The 15496-nt window shown below is 37.2% G+C and overlaps 1 protein-coding gene across 1 annotated transcript in view; it reads left to right on the top strand.

The window, feature by feature from the left end:
* Window positions 1-7798, top strand: part of NAF1 (nuclear assembly factor 1 ribonucleoprotein) — a 39887-nt gene extending 32089 nt beyond the window's left edge. Inside the window, exons 7-8 of the mRNA XM_049770267.1 lie at window positions 327-420; window positions 7133-7798. Coding sequence (XP_049626224.1) covers window positions 327-420; window positions 7133-7587 — 549 coding nt within the window. The 3' untranslated portion in view covers window positions 7588-7798. The remainder of the gene's footprint in view (window positions 1-326; window positions 421-7132) is intronic.
* Window positions 7799-15496: the final 7698 nt, after the last annotated feature.

Here is a 15496-nt window from a genome sequence, read left to right on the forward strand (position 1 = left end):
GAAATTTAACTAGGAAATATTTGTATTTGACATTGTTAATACTGTCATTTTAGACTTATCTGAAGTTTCCCCATAAATTGTGTTTTTATCTTAATTACTGATGTGTGTTAATCTAATCATCAGAGACATATATCAGTAAAACCTTTTTTTTCTACCATCCAGCTTAGTTAACAATGAAATATAGTAAGTATTGAAACAGGTATCTTATTTTCAAAGTTAGTGTCAAATAGTTGCTTTATTCTATTCACACTTCCAGCTACATATACTGTTGCGTTAGAAAATTTATGACATATAAATCTTTTTTTTTTTTTTTTTCTTCCTGCAAGGCCTTAGATTTTAGTGATGATGAAAAGGAAAAAGAAGCCAAACAGAAGAAAAAAGCTCAGGTTCAAGGCAGGAAAAAATTCAAACAAGAACCAGGTAAATAAGTAAAAATAAACAACGAATTATTTTATTAAAATTATTCTTAATAATGATGCACTTAAAATTCTAAATCTTTGTTTATTTCTAGACTACAGAGATAGAATTGTTATTTCTATGCTTAGTTTCAATCTTATGATCTTACTATAGTCTATAATTGTAGGAGTTCTTACCACTAATACTAGCGTTCTAAGAGCTTTCCACCTGATATTTTAGACTTGGGTTTTTTTTGTTTTGTTTTTTGTTTTTTGTTTTTTTTTTTTGAGCCACCATTCTCAGGGGTTTTGCCTACTCCTGGTTTTGAACTCAGGTATCTCTCTTTTCAGGCTCAGGGAACCAAATGGGTTGCTGGGGATTAAAACTGAGTCAGTCATTTGTAAGGCAAACCTCTTTCTACTGTACTGTTCAAGCAGGCCTCCTGATATTTTACACTTAATGACAATTACATATTAGTTACTGTTAAGGGCAGTGTTACTCCTCTCCCACCCCAAACCCTCCAATATTCCCCTCATCTAATCTATGTGTTTTTTTTTAATTTTAATTTCCATTTCCTTTCGCTTACAACTCCTAGTACTATGTTAAATAAACATACTTTGTTCCTAACAGTGGGCGAAAACAATGTTTTACCATTAGAATAAACATTTTTATAAATATTTCTTATCAGGTTGAGGATATTTCCATCTCTCTTTTTAAATTAAATCTGGTAAATTATGAATGAGTATTTTTAAATTATGTTTTCTCTTTAATACTACATGATTTTTCTTTATCAGTTTGCTAATAAGGTAAAATACTTTGGCTTCAGAATATTGTATTAGCCTTGAATTTATGGAATACATCAAGTTAGTGAGACTGGGTAATTTGTTTTAGATATATCAATTATGTTCATATTTTGCTAAGGCCTTTTGCATCTATAATCACAAAGTATATTGGCCAATAGTTTCTCTTTTTCGTATTTGTAGTATTTACTGAGGAATTCTCAGTGTCCCAGAGCTACCTGTAGAGCATACTTGCTGCTGAGTTTGCTGGGCACATCCAAGGCCACCTCTTGGGTCCCTGTAGGCCACTAGAGCTGCAATCAGCCCTCTGTAATTCCACGGTTCAGACTCAGCCTCCACATGCAAGGAAGTGTTATAGCTTTGATATTATCTTTGTAGCCCAAATTTTCTTTATTTCTGTATTTATTTGTCTTTAAGGTCACACCAGGCTGTGTTCAAGAGGTCTGGAGGGGACACCCTTATGGGTTGCCAGGGATTGAACTCAGGTCATTGTGTGTAAAATACACACAGGTTTACACTCTGTTTTGAAGAGGGCTCTATTCTGTCCTCAGCCCTCCCAAAATTTATTTCCTCTCATTGGGCGCATGGTGACAGTATATTGCAATATACACAGGTATGCACATAGCTTTTCTCATACAAGGTGCAGAGTTACTAGATCTTATAGTAGTTCTATTTTTAAAGTTATTAACAACTTTCCATATTGTTTGAAACAGCCAGTTTGCAGTCTCAGCATTGAATTACAATTCCTTTTTTCCTTTTGAATCCCCATCTGGATTGGCCCATTAAGCCAGTGATACTCAACTTCTGTCCTCCTGGTGCATTTGGGACTGAGAATGTTCCTCCATCTGATGACTGGGAAAGAGACACTTTATTCCCAATCTAACAGTGTTGATATAGGGCAAGAGAAACTGGGATATGTGCAGGGTGACAGAGATCTAAAAGATATAAAAGAAGGTTAGCCAGGGTGATGTGAGGCATCAGGGAAATGTTAAACATAAACCCTGGGGCTTAGGGATGTCTAGGGAACATCACAATGGGTGATAGTAATGGCTGTAGGATCAATAGGCATTTCTTTAACCTGAGCTCTGTGAGAGTCAAGCCTGAAAGAAACGACAAACCATATGGAGAAGGTATCCCTCTTTCTTCTATCCTTCCCTTACTCTGGAGTGGTGACTCCAATGCTATCTCCTCAAGGAGAATCCCTGGAACAGTAGCTCTAGGGGGCTTCTATCTGCCACAGTGTTCAGGAACCCTATCAAAGGAGGTTCCAACACCTACCAGTTCTTGTTTCTGTCTTTTTGGAGTTGAGCCATCTGCACTGGTACAATTTGCATTGTTTTGACAACTAGTGATGATGGACTTTTTTTTTCATATCCCTTTTGGTCATCTTTTGGGAAGTCTTAGTTGTTCTACCCAGTTTTAGTAAGATTGGTTGTGATGTTGTGGCTGAATTCTGTGTATTCTTCATGGATCTTAGCTATTAGCCCTTTGTTAGATGTATGCTATATTTTCTCTCATTCATTAAAAGTGTCTTTAAAATAAAGGAACAGTTTCTTTTAAATGCAGAGCCTTTTGCAATTAACCCAGCAATGCTCAGGGTTATTACTGGCTCTACACTTGCGAATACTCTTGGAAGAGCTCAGGAAACCAAATGGATGTCAAAAATTAAATCCAAGCTGGCCATGTGCAAGGCAAGTACCCTACCTATTTAGTGTACTGTCACTCAGGCCCTATGCAGAAACATTATAGTTTGATGTAGTTTAATTAATTTTTGCTTTTTTTTATTGCTAGAGGTGTCAGATCATGGGAAACACCTTTAAAGTGAGTATAATAGAGAGGCTTCTGCCTATGATTTTCTTACATAGATCTTATGAATTTAGTAGGCCATTAAATTAGTTTGAGTTCACTTTTATATGGTGTGAAATAATGGTCCATTTTCTTTTTTACATTATTCTTAAGTTTAATTTTGGAGTTCAGTAATAAGTTTAACTGTGTATTTACAGTGTCCCAGTGTCACTCTGGTTGAGTAATTCTTCCACCTGTCTCCTCCCCCCACCCCCCAACTCTTTGTTAATTTGTAGGGCTTTGGTGCATACCATTACCTCACTTCGCCAACATCTCTATGCCCTATACCCATCTATGTTCTTGTGCAACTTCCAGTCCACCTTATCATTCTCCCACCCCTTGACACAAATGTGGTATTCTAGGGTCTGTAATTCAGTGCTCTGGATTGATCAGTAATTGGCACTGTCCAGAAACTTGATTTGTTTTTCTCTATATACTAGTGAATATACAAATGAGTAAGATTACCTGACATTTGCCATTCTGCCTCTGGCTTATTTCACTCTGTAGCCTCCACGCAAGTGATCTACATTCCCTTTTTTCCCTTTTGTTCTTGTGGCTGCATTGAATATTGTGTATATATACCCAACTAATTATCTATTATTTGTTAGACTTTTACATTTTGGAGGGGGGGGGTATATTATTTTCTTTTCTTTTTTTATTGTGACCAAAGTGCATTACAAATCTTTCACTGTATCATTTATGGTACATGATGACAATGAATGAGGGACATTCCCACCACCAGTGCTGTCCTTCCCCCGCCCCTGTTCCCAGTATGCATCCCATATCTCTCTCCTCTACCCCCCAGTATGCTAGTGCTACTGGTCTCCACTTTACAGCTTGTTGTAGATTGAGCATCTATTCCACCATCATTGGAGATAAAAAGGATAAGAAAAAGGGGAGAAAAAAAATTGGTGACAACTACCAAAAAAAGAAAAGAGAGAGAGAGAAAAAAAAAAGAAAAGAAAAATGGAAGAAAAAAGACCCGGCAAATAAAAATAAAAATAAATCTCTACATAATAACCACAAGAGTGAAAAAGAATGAGAAAAGTGGAAGAAAAAAGGGAAGGAAAATAAAGTCAAAAACTAACAAATCGGGGCCGGGCGGTGGCGCAAGAGGTAAGGTGCCTGCCTTGCCTGCGCTAGCCTTGGACGGACCACAGTTCGATCCCCCGGCGTCCCATATGGTCCCCCAAGCCAGGAGCAACTTCTGAGCGCATAGCCAGGAGTAACCCCTGAGCATCAACGGGTGTGGCCCAAAAAAAACAAAAAAAAAAAAAAACTAACAAATCAAAACAAACCAAGAAAAAGTATGGGTGCTGGAGTGGTAGGGTTTGGCGTTCCCCCCACTTTTTTTTTTTTTTTTGCATAGGCACAGTAAGCATTGGGGAAGAAAGGGAATTCCCGTGGCCTAAGAGATTCAGGGTTTCTCCATCTTTGAAGCATACCATCATGGGATCAACCCCTGGCTCCATATATACTCATTACCCCATCCCAAGGGCTTTTTTGTGATGCCAGGAAAGTTTCCTCTCGGTTGTGAGAAAATCAAGGCACTGTAGCTAGCGATCTTGGTATTTGTGCAGATTATAGGTCAGGGTCTAGGATAGAGTCTCTAGGTTCTAGAGGTTCCTATCCATCGTTGTTGTGGTGTTCAGTCTTCTGTAACACTTGCTTCCTGTTTTTGTTTAGTCCCTAAGCCGATGCCTAGGATATTATGGATCCAAAGGTTCTGCTCAGTCTCTGTTGTCCAAGTTGGACCTCTGCAAAAAGACATCTTGTTGTTGTTGTTGTTGTTGTTGTTTTTTATGTGTCCTGGACTACAGCCTAGGGTAGGGTTTTTCTTATTAGTCCCAAGGTAGGCTTTGTTCAGTCACGGTTGTCAAAGTCAGTTTTCTGTTGTTGGAACTCTTATTTTTCACAATTCAAAGGACAATATCTCTTCTCATTTCCATTTAGTGTTAGGTGATGTGATAGGACAGCCTGGTCTTAGGTCAAGTTTTCCTTTCCTTGTTGTCATATCAAAACTGGCACAATGGGTGCCAGAGTAGTGTTATAAATCTCCCAGTGGAGCTTAGTTCCTGGTGGTGTTGCCCCGAGCTGTATCATTTCTACGTTGGGGACCTGGGGTTTCCAATTGGACTAACACTGTCCAATCTCTTGGGATCTGGTTGTATCCACATGACACATGTTCAGGATGGGAGGCACCCTTCTGTTATAAAAAGTGACTTCTTATCCCTAGAAGATAAGATCTTGTTTCTGTGTCTATGGTTTCCCTCTTTTTTTTTTACTGTGCCCATACAAAAATGTATGGTGTCATACTGTGTTGCTGGTGCTATTCTGGGTAAGGATGACATTGTTTTTTTAATTCTAAAGAGGATGAGCAAGTTCTCATATGCTTATAGGCCATTTATATATTCTCTGTAGAAGTATCTGTCTGTCTTCATTTTGATCAGGTGTCATTGATTTTTCCTTTGCTGAATTTTGCATATATTTTATAGATTTTTATAAAGTATTTTTAGATTTTATATCATTATAGTAGTTTATAGATTTGGGGGTTATTTTGAGGTCTTGCTCCTGGCTTTAAATTCAGAAATTACTCCTAGCGGGGCTCGGGACTTTACTATCTAGTGCCAGGGATAGAGCCCAGATTGGTTGAGTGCAAGGCAAGCATACCATCTAATGTGTTAAATCTCTGAACCCAGATAATTTCAGTATCTTTGTTACTTAGGTTTGATCTCATCTTAATAGTTTTTTTTTCATACAGTTTGAAATCTTTTTTTATTTTTAATGACAAAAAGTCTTGTTTTTATTTTTTGAATTGAAGCCTGAACATTTGGGTAATATGTTATAAAACCCAGGATTACATTGACTTGGGAATCTTTGTTTGGCATAGAGGACTATTTGCTAGAGCTAATGGAGGTGGGAGACATGGCTCCCCAAATGTTTTAGGTGATTTATAATGGCAGTGGCTGGAGCAATGAAGTAGAGTCAGTGTGGAGAGTGTCTTTCTAGAAGTACCTTAGCCTAGGGGATTATGAACACCTGCATGGCACAGTCAGCTCTGCCCAACCATTCATGGTTGAGGTGCACCTCAGGTCTGCATGTTCACAGGGCCTGAGGGAGCCTTGGGCTTAAGCTGGATCACATGATCCCTCTTTGGAGGGAAAAGTATAGTCCTCGTCTCTCTCTACTCTGGTTTCCAGGGCCTCAGAATAACATTCTGGAGGAGTTACATAGAGAAGTAAAGTAGTTTTATTTAGAGAAACATGAAAAGGGAGAGAGCAAAGCCATGTTTCAGAAAGAATGTGGACTTCTTTAGAAAGGAGAGATCCAAAAAAGAGCACCCGTCAACTCAAAGACTCCTTTTTCTGAGTCAGAGCCTCTTTTTGGTCTCTTGGCTCTTTCCTGAGTTTTCATGGGCTCTTTCTTGCTCCAGGCAGCATTGATCTTGAATCCTCTTTGTAAAAGGTCTTCCCTGTTTTCCTCTGAAGTTGGTTTAATAGGGCTTTTTCATAGACCATTCCTAATGGGGCTTTCTCTGTAATTTAGAGTGTTTCCCAGCTGATACTTTAAGGGAAGAGCCTTGCAGTCTTAGTGAGTTTCTTGTGTGCTTATACCCAACTGCCGTTTGTTTTTCTTGAGGTTTCTCTTTTCCTGAGCCTGGTTAGTTCTACCCTGGTGCTGATAGGCTTGCCCCTTTTCACTAGTGCCTCTGTTTCCCCTACTTGTGGGAGCTGGAAGAATATTGCTGACCTGAGGGAAGCAGAAGTTGAGATTCCCCATGTGGCAAGGCTCTGTCACTACCTACCCTGAGGCATTTCGGTACAGCTTGGGAAGCGGAATATTTCAGGCTCCTTCCTTGGGAATTGTGCTTGATTTTTCTCTGTGGTTTTAACAGGAATTAGTGGCTATCATATGCAAGTTTTCTGTCCATTGAGACTTTTTCCTGAACCACTGACCTGTTAGATTCACTTAAGAGCAGTGATTTTATGCCTTTTACATCATAAAACTTACACTAGAGGTTGAAAATAGAAATTTGCAGCAGATTTAGGTGTATTAAAATGAACCTTGTGCTTTTCTCCCCCTCCACCCAGGTGAAGATGATTCTGAAGTCCACCAAAACTGGAACGCTCATGGCTCAACTTCAGAGCCTCCAAAAGGATTTCGCAATCGAGAATTCTCACGAGGCTTTTCCCGAGGCAGATACCCTCAATCCTGCCGTGTTCGGCCCCCACCTCAGCAGTTTTATAACTCGGAACATATGGTATCTCAGGACACTGCTGGATATCCGACTCAAAGTCCAGATAACCCCTTGCTGCCACAATATCCCTTTCCTCCTCCAGTGTTCGACATGCAGAGCTTCCCCTTCCCTCCGCCGCCTGTGCCACCACCTTATCCACCTGCATCTGGGAACCTGGGCTGGCCCTCATCTAACCTGGCCCCTCATGGGCTGCTTCCTTTATCCTACTCCCTTCCCCCACCACCTCCCCCTCCACCCCCGCCTCCATCTTCCGGAGACAGTAATTCTCATTTTGGGCCTTACTATTAGATCTGTGTATGCATTTCTAGAGAAATGTAGAGTTTTTATATTATTTGGGACAGGCTTGTTTGCTTTTTTATTTTTTAAGAAAGTAGCATGGAGCTAGATTTTAAAAACAATGTTAAAATACTAAATGACAGACTACTCTAGTTGTATATTGGTATATATTTGTAACATTTGTGAAATTGTATTTCCGTGAGAATTTCACTTCAAGTTCCTGGAGGAAGAGATCACTATATTATAGTTAAAACTATGGATCCATTTCTGTTCAATGAAATAATATACATTGGTATAATTAAAGGATCATGAGCAACACTTTTACAATGGTTAAAATATACTGAGTACATTATTCTCTTCCTAGCATATCTGAAATAGGATAAAAATATCCTATTATCCTACATTGAAGTCTTATGTAGAGTCAGATAAACTTATTTTTATAAACTTATAATTTGGAAGATTATTTTGATAATAAATGTTATTTGTGACTGAATTTAAATGTCCTAATTTTGCTTTTGTTTGGGGGCTATACATGGTGTCACTCAGAAGTTCTAGCTCTGTGCTGGGATACATTACAAAAGCTGTAGCTACAATTAAAGTTAATACAGTTTGTTTATTTGTAGCAAACTTCCCATTAACAGTGCCGACTTTATTATTGGGGTTCTGTTCAGTAGACTCTACTATTTTAACCATTTAAGAGGATGCAAGAATAATTGACAATAAAATGTTGGCTCACAAAACTAAATATTTAACTTCATAGTAGGAGACAAACTCACTTCCATATCTCTTACTAAATTCCGCCCATTCCTGACTGAAGTGCTTTGTGGTGGTTTCTGCTTTGTTCTTATTTTGGTTTTGGAACCATTTCTACCAGTGTGCAGAACTTCCTCTTGGCTTTGTGTTCAGGTCATTCCTGGTGTTCCTTTAGCCTTGTGATACCAGGCATCACACTAGGGTCTAGCTCTTGTAAGGCAGATGCCTTGGTCATGATACTCTCTCTCGTCTCTCTAGTATATAACTATTATTTTTACATAGTTAGATGTAAATGGAAGGTTTAATCAATAGCATAAAGCTGGTTCTCATTTTCTTTTTTTTGTTTGTTTGTTTTTTGGTTTTTTGGTTTTTGGGCCACACCCAGCATTGCTCAGGGGTTACTCCTGGCTGTCTGCTAAGAAATAGCTCCTGGCAGGCACGGGGGACCATATGGGACACCGGGATTCGAACCAATCACCTTTGGTCCTGGATCGGCTGCTTGCAAGGCAAATGCCACTATGCTATCTCTCCAGGCCCTGGTTCTCACTTTCTAATGTAGAGAAATTAAAGTTCTAGTGAAGTCAGTCAGTCCCCTTAGTTAGGGTTCTTTTATTCCACACTTTGTCCTAAATTGGTGCTTTTGAATAATTCTTTTCTTAACACTACTAGAAAATAGTATATGGCAGCACAGAGATATTATGGGACTTTAAAAGCATGCCTTGTGTGCAAACTGGCTCAATCCTCAGCACCACATGGTCCCCCAGGCATCATTCTGGTAGCCTGGGAATCCACAGCATTCTTTGGGCCTGAACACTGAATTCTTAAGTCCTCACAGTGAACCACAGTTAGCTATCTGAGGCTTGGGAATGATTCAGCAATCCTTGTTTTATTTCTACCCTCCCATGGGCTATTGGCAGAGGATTACAAGCCTGTAGGTTCTGATTATCTTAAAGCTCCATTTAATCACATCATGAACTGAGACTCTAGCAAGTAATTTGCAAAGCTCTTACCCTGGCACCCCTTGACTATTATGTTGCCTTTGAAGTTACTTCTTGTTATCTTTTTACAGCTTCTTTTTAGGAGTTGCCTCAATAGTTTGTATTATGTACATTCCTTTTTGGTTAATAAAATATAATTGAAATTGGGGCCTGACACAGGGTTTAAGGTTCTTGCTTTGTAGATAGTTAATCCTGGTTTTATCCAATAGCAATGCAGATGGTTTCCCAAGCAAGCACTGCCAGGATTATCCCTGGATACAGAGCCAGCAGGTACATCTGAGCACATTTAGTTGTTGCCAAAATAACATGAAATTAAAAGCACTAAAAGACTCCAATTCTACAGAAACATGGAGTAGGCCAAGGAGATAACTCAAAGATCCTGAGCGTCTGTCTTATATGTCTTATATTTATTTAATCAACACTTTGTGACTTTCTGAACACTACTAGGATAGCCCAAATAGTCTCCATTAGGGAGACTTCCTACTCCTAAAATATGTGCTGAGTATGATGTTTACATCCAATTCTGGTATCAGTAAGCTGCTAGAATCACTTTTAGGTCACTTTTGTTAGAATCACATTTCAACCTCTGTACTAGAGTACACTGGATTGACCTCTGTACTAGAGTACACTGGATTGACAGTAAATATTGTTTACAGAAAGTGTTGAATGACACCATTTGATCTTTCTGTAAGTTGCTATATACTTAAGTCCAATTTGTTTTATATTTGGTAGAGGTTTTTAGAAATGTCATAGCACCTAGAAAATTAACTATCATAATTGTTCAAATTTTGCAAAGCTTGTTAAAATGCACGTTCTGGTACTTTATAACAAGACTTGAACTCAGTAGATGAAATCTGGAAAGCGAATTCAAGGTATGTATCTAAAGTGTGATAAAAAGGGGCAGGAGATATAGTATAATATATAGTTAAGGCCCTTGCCTTAGACACAGTCAGCCTCAGTTTGATCCCTTTATCACTGACAGGAATGATCCTTGAGCATTGCTAGCTAGGTATGTCCCCAAACACCCCCCCCAATGTGACACATAAATGATGTTAACACAATACTATATTATTGGGAAAACAATTGCCACATATAAAAGTTTATCACAGATTGTCAGTTTATTTGCAATGTAGAATAGAATTAAATGCAGTTAAGTATTTGTAATCTGTATAGATTTCAGGCACATAAATTCCAAATTCTTGGTCATTCATTCTGGAATTTCTGGGAGTTAGGAGTATCGGGGATGTAAAGGACTAATAGGGGTGACAAAAATGTGTAACCATCCATGGTCAGTTAACTTGTATTCAGGGATTCTCACTTCTCAGCTCTTATTTTGCCAACTACATGTCTTTTGGAATTTAAAAAAAAAGAATTCAGTTGTCTGATTTAGAAAAGAAAAATGTTACTATTTTTATTAGCTAACCTTAACGTTTATTTTAAAAATTGTGTGGCCTTAAATTTTTTATCTGACAGCTGTATAAAGGTGAATATTTAACATTTTACTCACTTCTGAGAGTTGACATGTTTATAATTGTGGGTAAAGCTTTTGTGCATCTACAGTTGTAAAAGTGGTGAAGTGAAAATTATTTCTTAAGCTAAAGGGTTTGTTTTATTAAGGTTCTGTCTTTTCTACTTGTCTTTACAGATAATATTATAAGATTCCTGATAATTTGATCATCCACTAATTAAAAACAGATATTGAAAGAACTGGATTGATCTTTTGATGGAAACTTGGGAAAGAATGTATACTTTCAGAATTTATTAAGGTCATTTCTTTAAAAATCATGTTATTAAGCCATATAATATCATCTTTTCAGTAATATACTAGATGCTAACTGCACTTCCAAATCTTTGTTAATGTCATTAGACACAGAGGTAATTGCATATAAGCATTGAAATGATGGCCTGTGTTCAGAGGTCAATATTGTTTGGGAGTATGAGGAATTTTTTTTTCTCTTTGTTCTCACTTCCATTCTTTAGTTGGTACTTACCTCAAATACCCACTCTTGAACTACATTTTTGTTTGGCTCCTTAGAGTCAGTAAACACAGTCCAAACATTCAGAATATTTGATGAGTAAGATAATGAATAATATCTGAATTGAAATATCCTATAACTTACAAAGGGTGTTATAAGTGCTTTTAATTCCCAAGGACTAAAAAATTTATTATTGTCTTTATTTTTTAAAAATATGGTTCCTTCATGATCACATAGTGTGTTGATTATATATTTTCCATTTAATGGTTAGCATTGGCATTTAATCTTAAGTTTTCAAGGAAACATTTAACTATTTATTGCCTCTTGTTCTTTTGCAAAATATCTCTTTTGTTTAGTTCTTTTGTAGAAAGATATGATACTTAGTTCATCCAATGACACATTAAGAAGAGGAAAAGGCATTGTCACTTTCCCTTTTCAACCAAACCTTATTAATTTGGCAAAGTTCCTAAGTTAAACTGGAGAAAATTCTTATGATACATTCTTTGCATGCTCAGACTATTTCAAAAGTAGTCATGTACTTTTTTGTTTGTTTGTTTGGGGGCCACATCTGGTGATGCTTAGGGATTACTCCTGGCTACGCGCTCAGAACTCGCTCCTAGCTTTGGGAGACTATATGGGATGCCAAGTATCGAACTGAGTCTGTCCTGGGCAGCCGCATGCCAGGCAAACGCCCTACCACTGTGCTATCGTTTTTTTGTGTGTGCCCAGGGTATCAAACCTAGGGCTTTACATATGTTCTGCCTTTGAGCTATATGCATAGCCATATAGTCATATACTTTTATAATTAAGTGTTAGGGAGAACTGATTAGTATGTTTCAAATTTTAGATCCTTTTAAGAAAGGGTGACAGTTGTCATGTGTTTTCACAATATGCATTCATAAAAACTGGCATTTTATATCAGTAAAAATAATAAGGTCTGAGGTCTCACTATAAAAAAAATTAGTTGCTTTTAATAGAATACAAGCTTGGAAATAAAAAAGAAAATTAGAATTCATTGTCAGGTAATGTTGCAGCAACAGTATGATCTAATGCATTCAGGGTGAAAAAGCAACATTTGGAAACATTTGTTTCCAAATTGTTTACCAATTGCCAATATTTCAAAAGCCTTTCTTCACATGTATTTTCACCTAATCTAATTCTAAATTTATGCAGCAATTATGTTTCAGAAAACCAAGCAATTACAATAGTGTGCCTGAAATTAAAGTTGAGAAATATGTTTTTAATATCATCTATTAGACAAAGGTGCTTGTTTTGAGCTACAAACAGCGATGAAATTACATTTTATTTTCTGATTCTGTGTGTACTCGACCTAAATTGTTATCATTGCTGGATTAGACATGCCCAATTACTTGGTATCCTGCAAAGGAAGTACAAATTTTTGTATCAAATGATAAAATCTTGAAAATAGCCAATGAAAAATACCAAAATTTGTTCTTCAAGCAAAAAATTATGCTTATGTGTGTACATATATAACTATGTATTGATATTTATGTACACAAATTAATTCACATGGGTGACTATATAAAACATACATATGAAAGATTTAAACTGGCATGCATACATAAGTTATTTTATTTCTATTCATAAGGTTGATGAAATGAGAAGTAGTGTAACATTGGCTTATTTTGTATTTCATTTCATAGCAATATTCCTGAGCCTGTGTTCTTTGGCTACAGGTTTATAGGGTACTGCCAGTCCACAGTGTAGATAGTGTTAAAACCACTGATCTACTGACAGGATATAGTTGTGAGTATGCAGAACTACTATACAGAAGTTCCAGTCCACTGCAGAAAAAGATTGGAGAACACTGCCCTAAAAACCAAACTGACCTTATGTGATAAAGCCTTCTTAGTCATGTTGAGGCTAGGATGTTTCCACCTACTTGATAGTAGTACTACTAATGCAGAGGAATTAATGCTTATCAGAGAATTCATACTAAAATATGCTAGAGGATAGTAATCTGTAATATTGTATGGACGAGATGATTTTCTACAATATTCTCTCTAGGGCCTGAAAGAGTACAACATGTAGGGTACTTGGATATGGCTTACCTATGTTCAATCTCCTGCATCACTTATGGTCCCCAGATCTTTTTCAGGAGTGATCCTTGAGCACAGAGCTAGGTAGGGCCCCAAAACAAAATAAATAATATATTTTCATTGAGTGTATAGGCCTGTTACAATAGCTCTTGAAATCTTTTACTCTTTTCTCCATACCATACAGAAATACTTACTCGAAAGGGTTTGCTCTCTTCTCCAGCCACCACTCCTACAAATACTTGTTTGAGTAGACATCATGCAGTGTTTTCACACAGATATGCCTTGGCACTCTTGAGCTCAATTATGCAAGCTGTCTTTTTACTGATACATCCAAAGCAAATGATTAATTTTCTTCAGCCTCATTTTGATTATACCAAGTATAATAACTGGATACTTATTGGCAATATAATTCAAGTGAGTTTATCCTTTATAGCAAGGTGATAGAAAAATAAGGGAAGAAGAAAATATCTCTAAGCATCAATTATAGTAATATGCAATAATTTATTAAGGCATGTGAAAGTGTTTACAAAATGGCAGTTTTATATGATTCAATATAACATGTTAAAATGTTATAAAATGTAGCATTTTATAGAATATATTATACTTTGTGTCTATGTGTGTTTCTGTGTGTGTGTACGCATAGGGATTTGGGACCACACCTGGCTATGCTTAGGCCTTTTCCCTGTCTTTGCTTAAAGATCACTACCAAGGACTGAATTGGTGTTTGTATTATACAGGACAAGCACCAAAAGCTCAGTAGTATTTCTGTAGCCCAACGTAATGTTTTTCTTCATAGAACCTCTCCCTGTGCCCTTATGCCCCACTTTGTGAAATTTTACCATAAGGTGGCAGAAATTTATGTTAGTGCTCATTTCTCAGAGATAGCTCTAAGAAGGCATATACCTGATCATGGGATCTGGGAGAAATCTTAACATATTTTGTACTAGGTTTGGAATTTACCTTGTGGCTCTCAAGCTGAGTGGTTTTTGCTTTCTTTCTCTGTACTCTAGGATACAAAGAAAATGAGAAAGTTGTACAGTTTCTTTTAGGAGAGAATGTCTATCACTTTCACCTTGCTTTAAAATATCTGAAGAGAAAAGCAGAGCAACTGAGAAAAGAATCAGTAATGTTTATCTTTTTGGAGAAGGTATAGCATACAGATGTTTCTCAAATTTGAAATATTTTCAATCAGCCTGAAGTCATATTTACAAATGATTTTTTTGAAACATTGAGCTAAGAAGCTAAAATTCTATCTCTGAAATAAGACACTGTTTCAATTTATTTTATGTTTTCAATTTGTTGTTGTTTGGGGCCCACATCTAATAGTGCCTATAAGAACCCCAGAGATAAGTTGGGAACATATAGTACTAGGGAATCTAATCGATATTTTTTAGAAATATTATAATTTCAGGACATATCCATATTCCATTTATTGAAACATATCAATTTGTTTTTTTAATGACTATTGGAAACTTGAATGATTGTTATCAATATAAAGGGAATATGCATTTAATATTCTTAAATGTTTCAGAAATGCTCATGAAGGGTCTGCCCTCTAGGAAATTTATAACTAAGATGATAAGCAGGACATAATTCAAATGAAAGGAAAGGACAGAGGGCTGGAGAATTAGTACATTGAGTGTGGCACTGGCCTTGCATGTGGCAGACCTAGGTTCCATACCCAGCACTGCATATGGCTGGTTTCCTGAAGTAAGTGATCTAGAAGTAAGTGATCCCTAAGCACAAAGCCAGGAACAATAGCTTCCTGAACACTGTGGATGTGGCCTCTAGCCTTTTCAGAAGTGATCCCTGAGCATTCCTGAGTGTGGCCTCAAAACAAAGACAAATCATATGAAACAGAAATGAACCAGAAAATTTTCTGATACTGTAAACACATTTATCTAGAATGAAAATGCTCTGTTGCCTTAGATATCTTGGGTATCACCATGTCTAGGCAGAGAGCAAGAGGATGAAACACACACACACACACACACACACACACACACACACACACACATCTACTGCATACAACCCAAGTCCTACTCATTGCTATCACTCCAGTCCCAAATGTATATAACAGTTTTAGGTGCATGGTTTGTTTTTATTATGGAAAGCAAAGAATACAAATTTTTCT

Source organism: Suncus etruscus, chromosome 3, assembly GCF_024139225.1.
Source record: "Suncus etruscus isolate mSunEtr1 chromosome 3, mSunEtr1.pri.cur, whole genome shotgun sequence".
NCBI lineage: Eukaryota > Metazoa > Chordata > Mammalia > Eulipotyphla > Soricidae > Suncus > Suncus etruscus.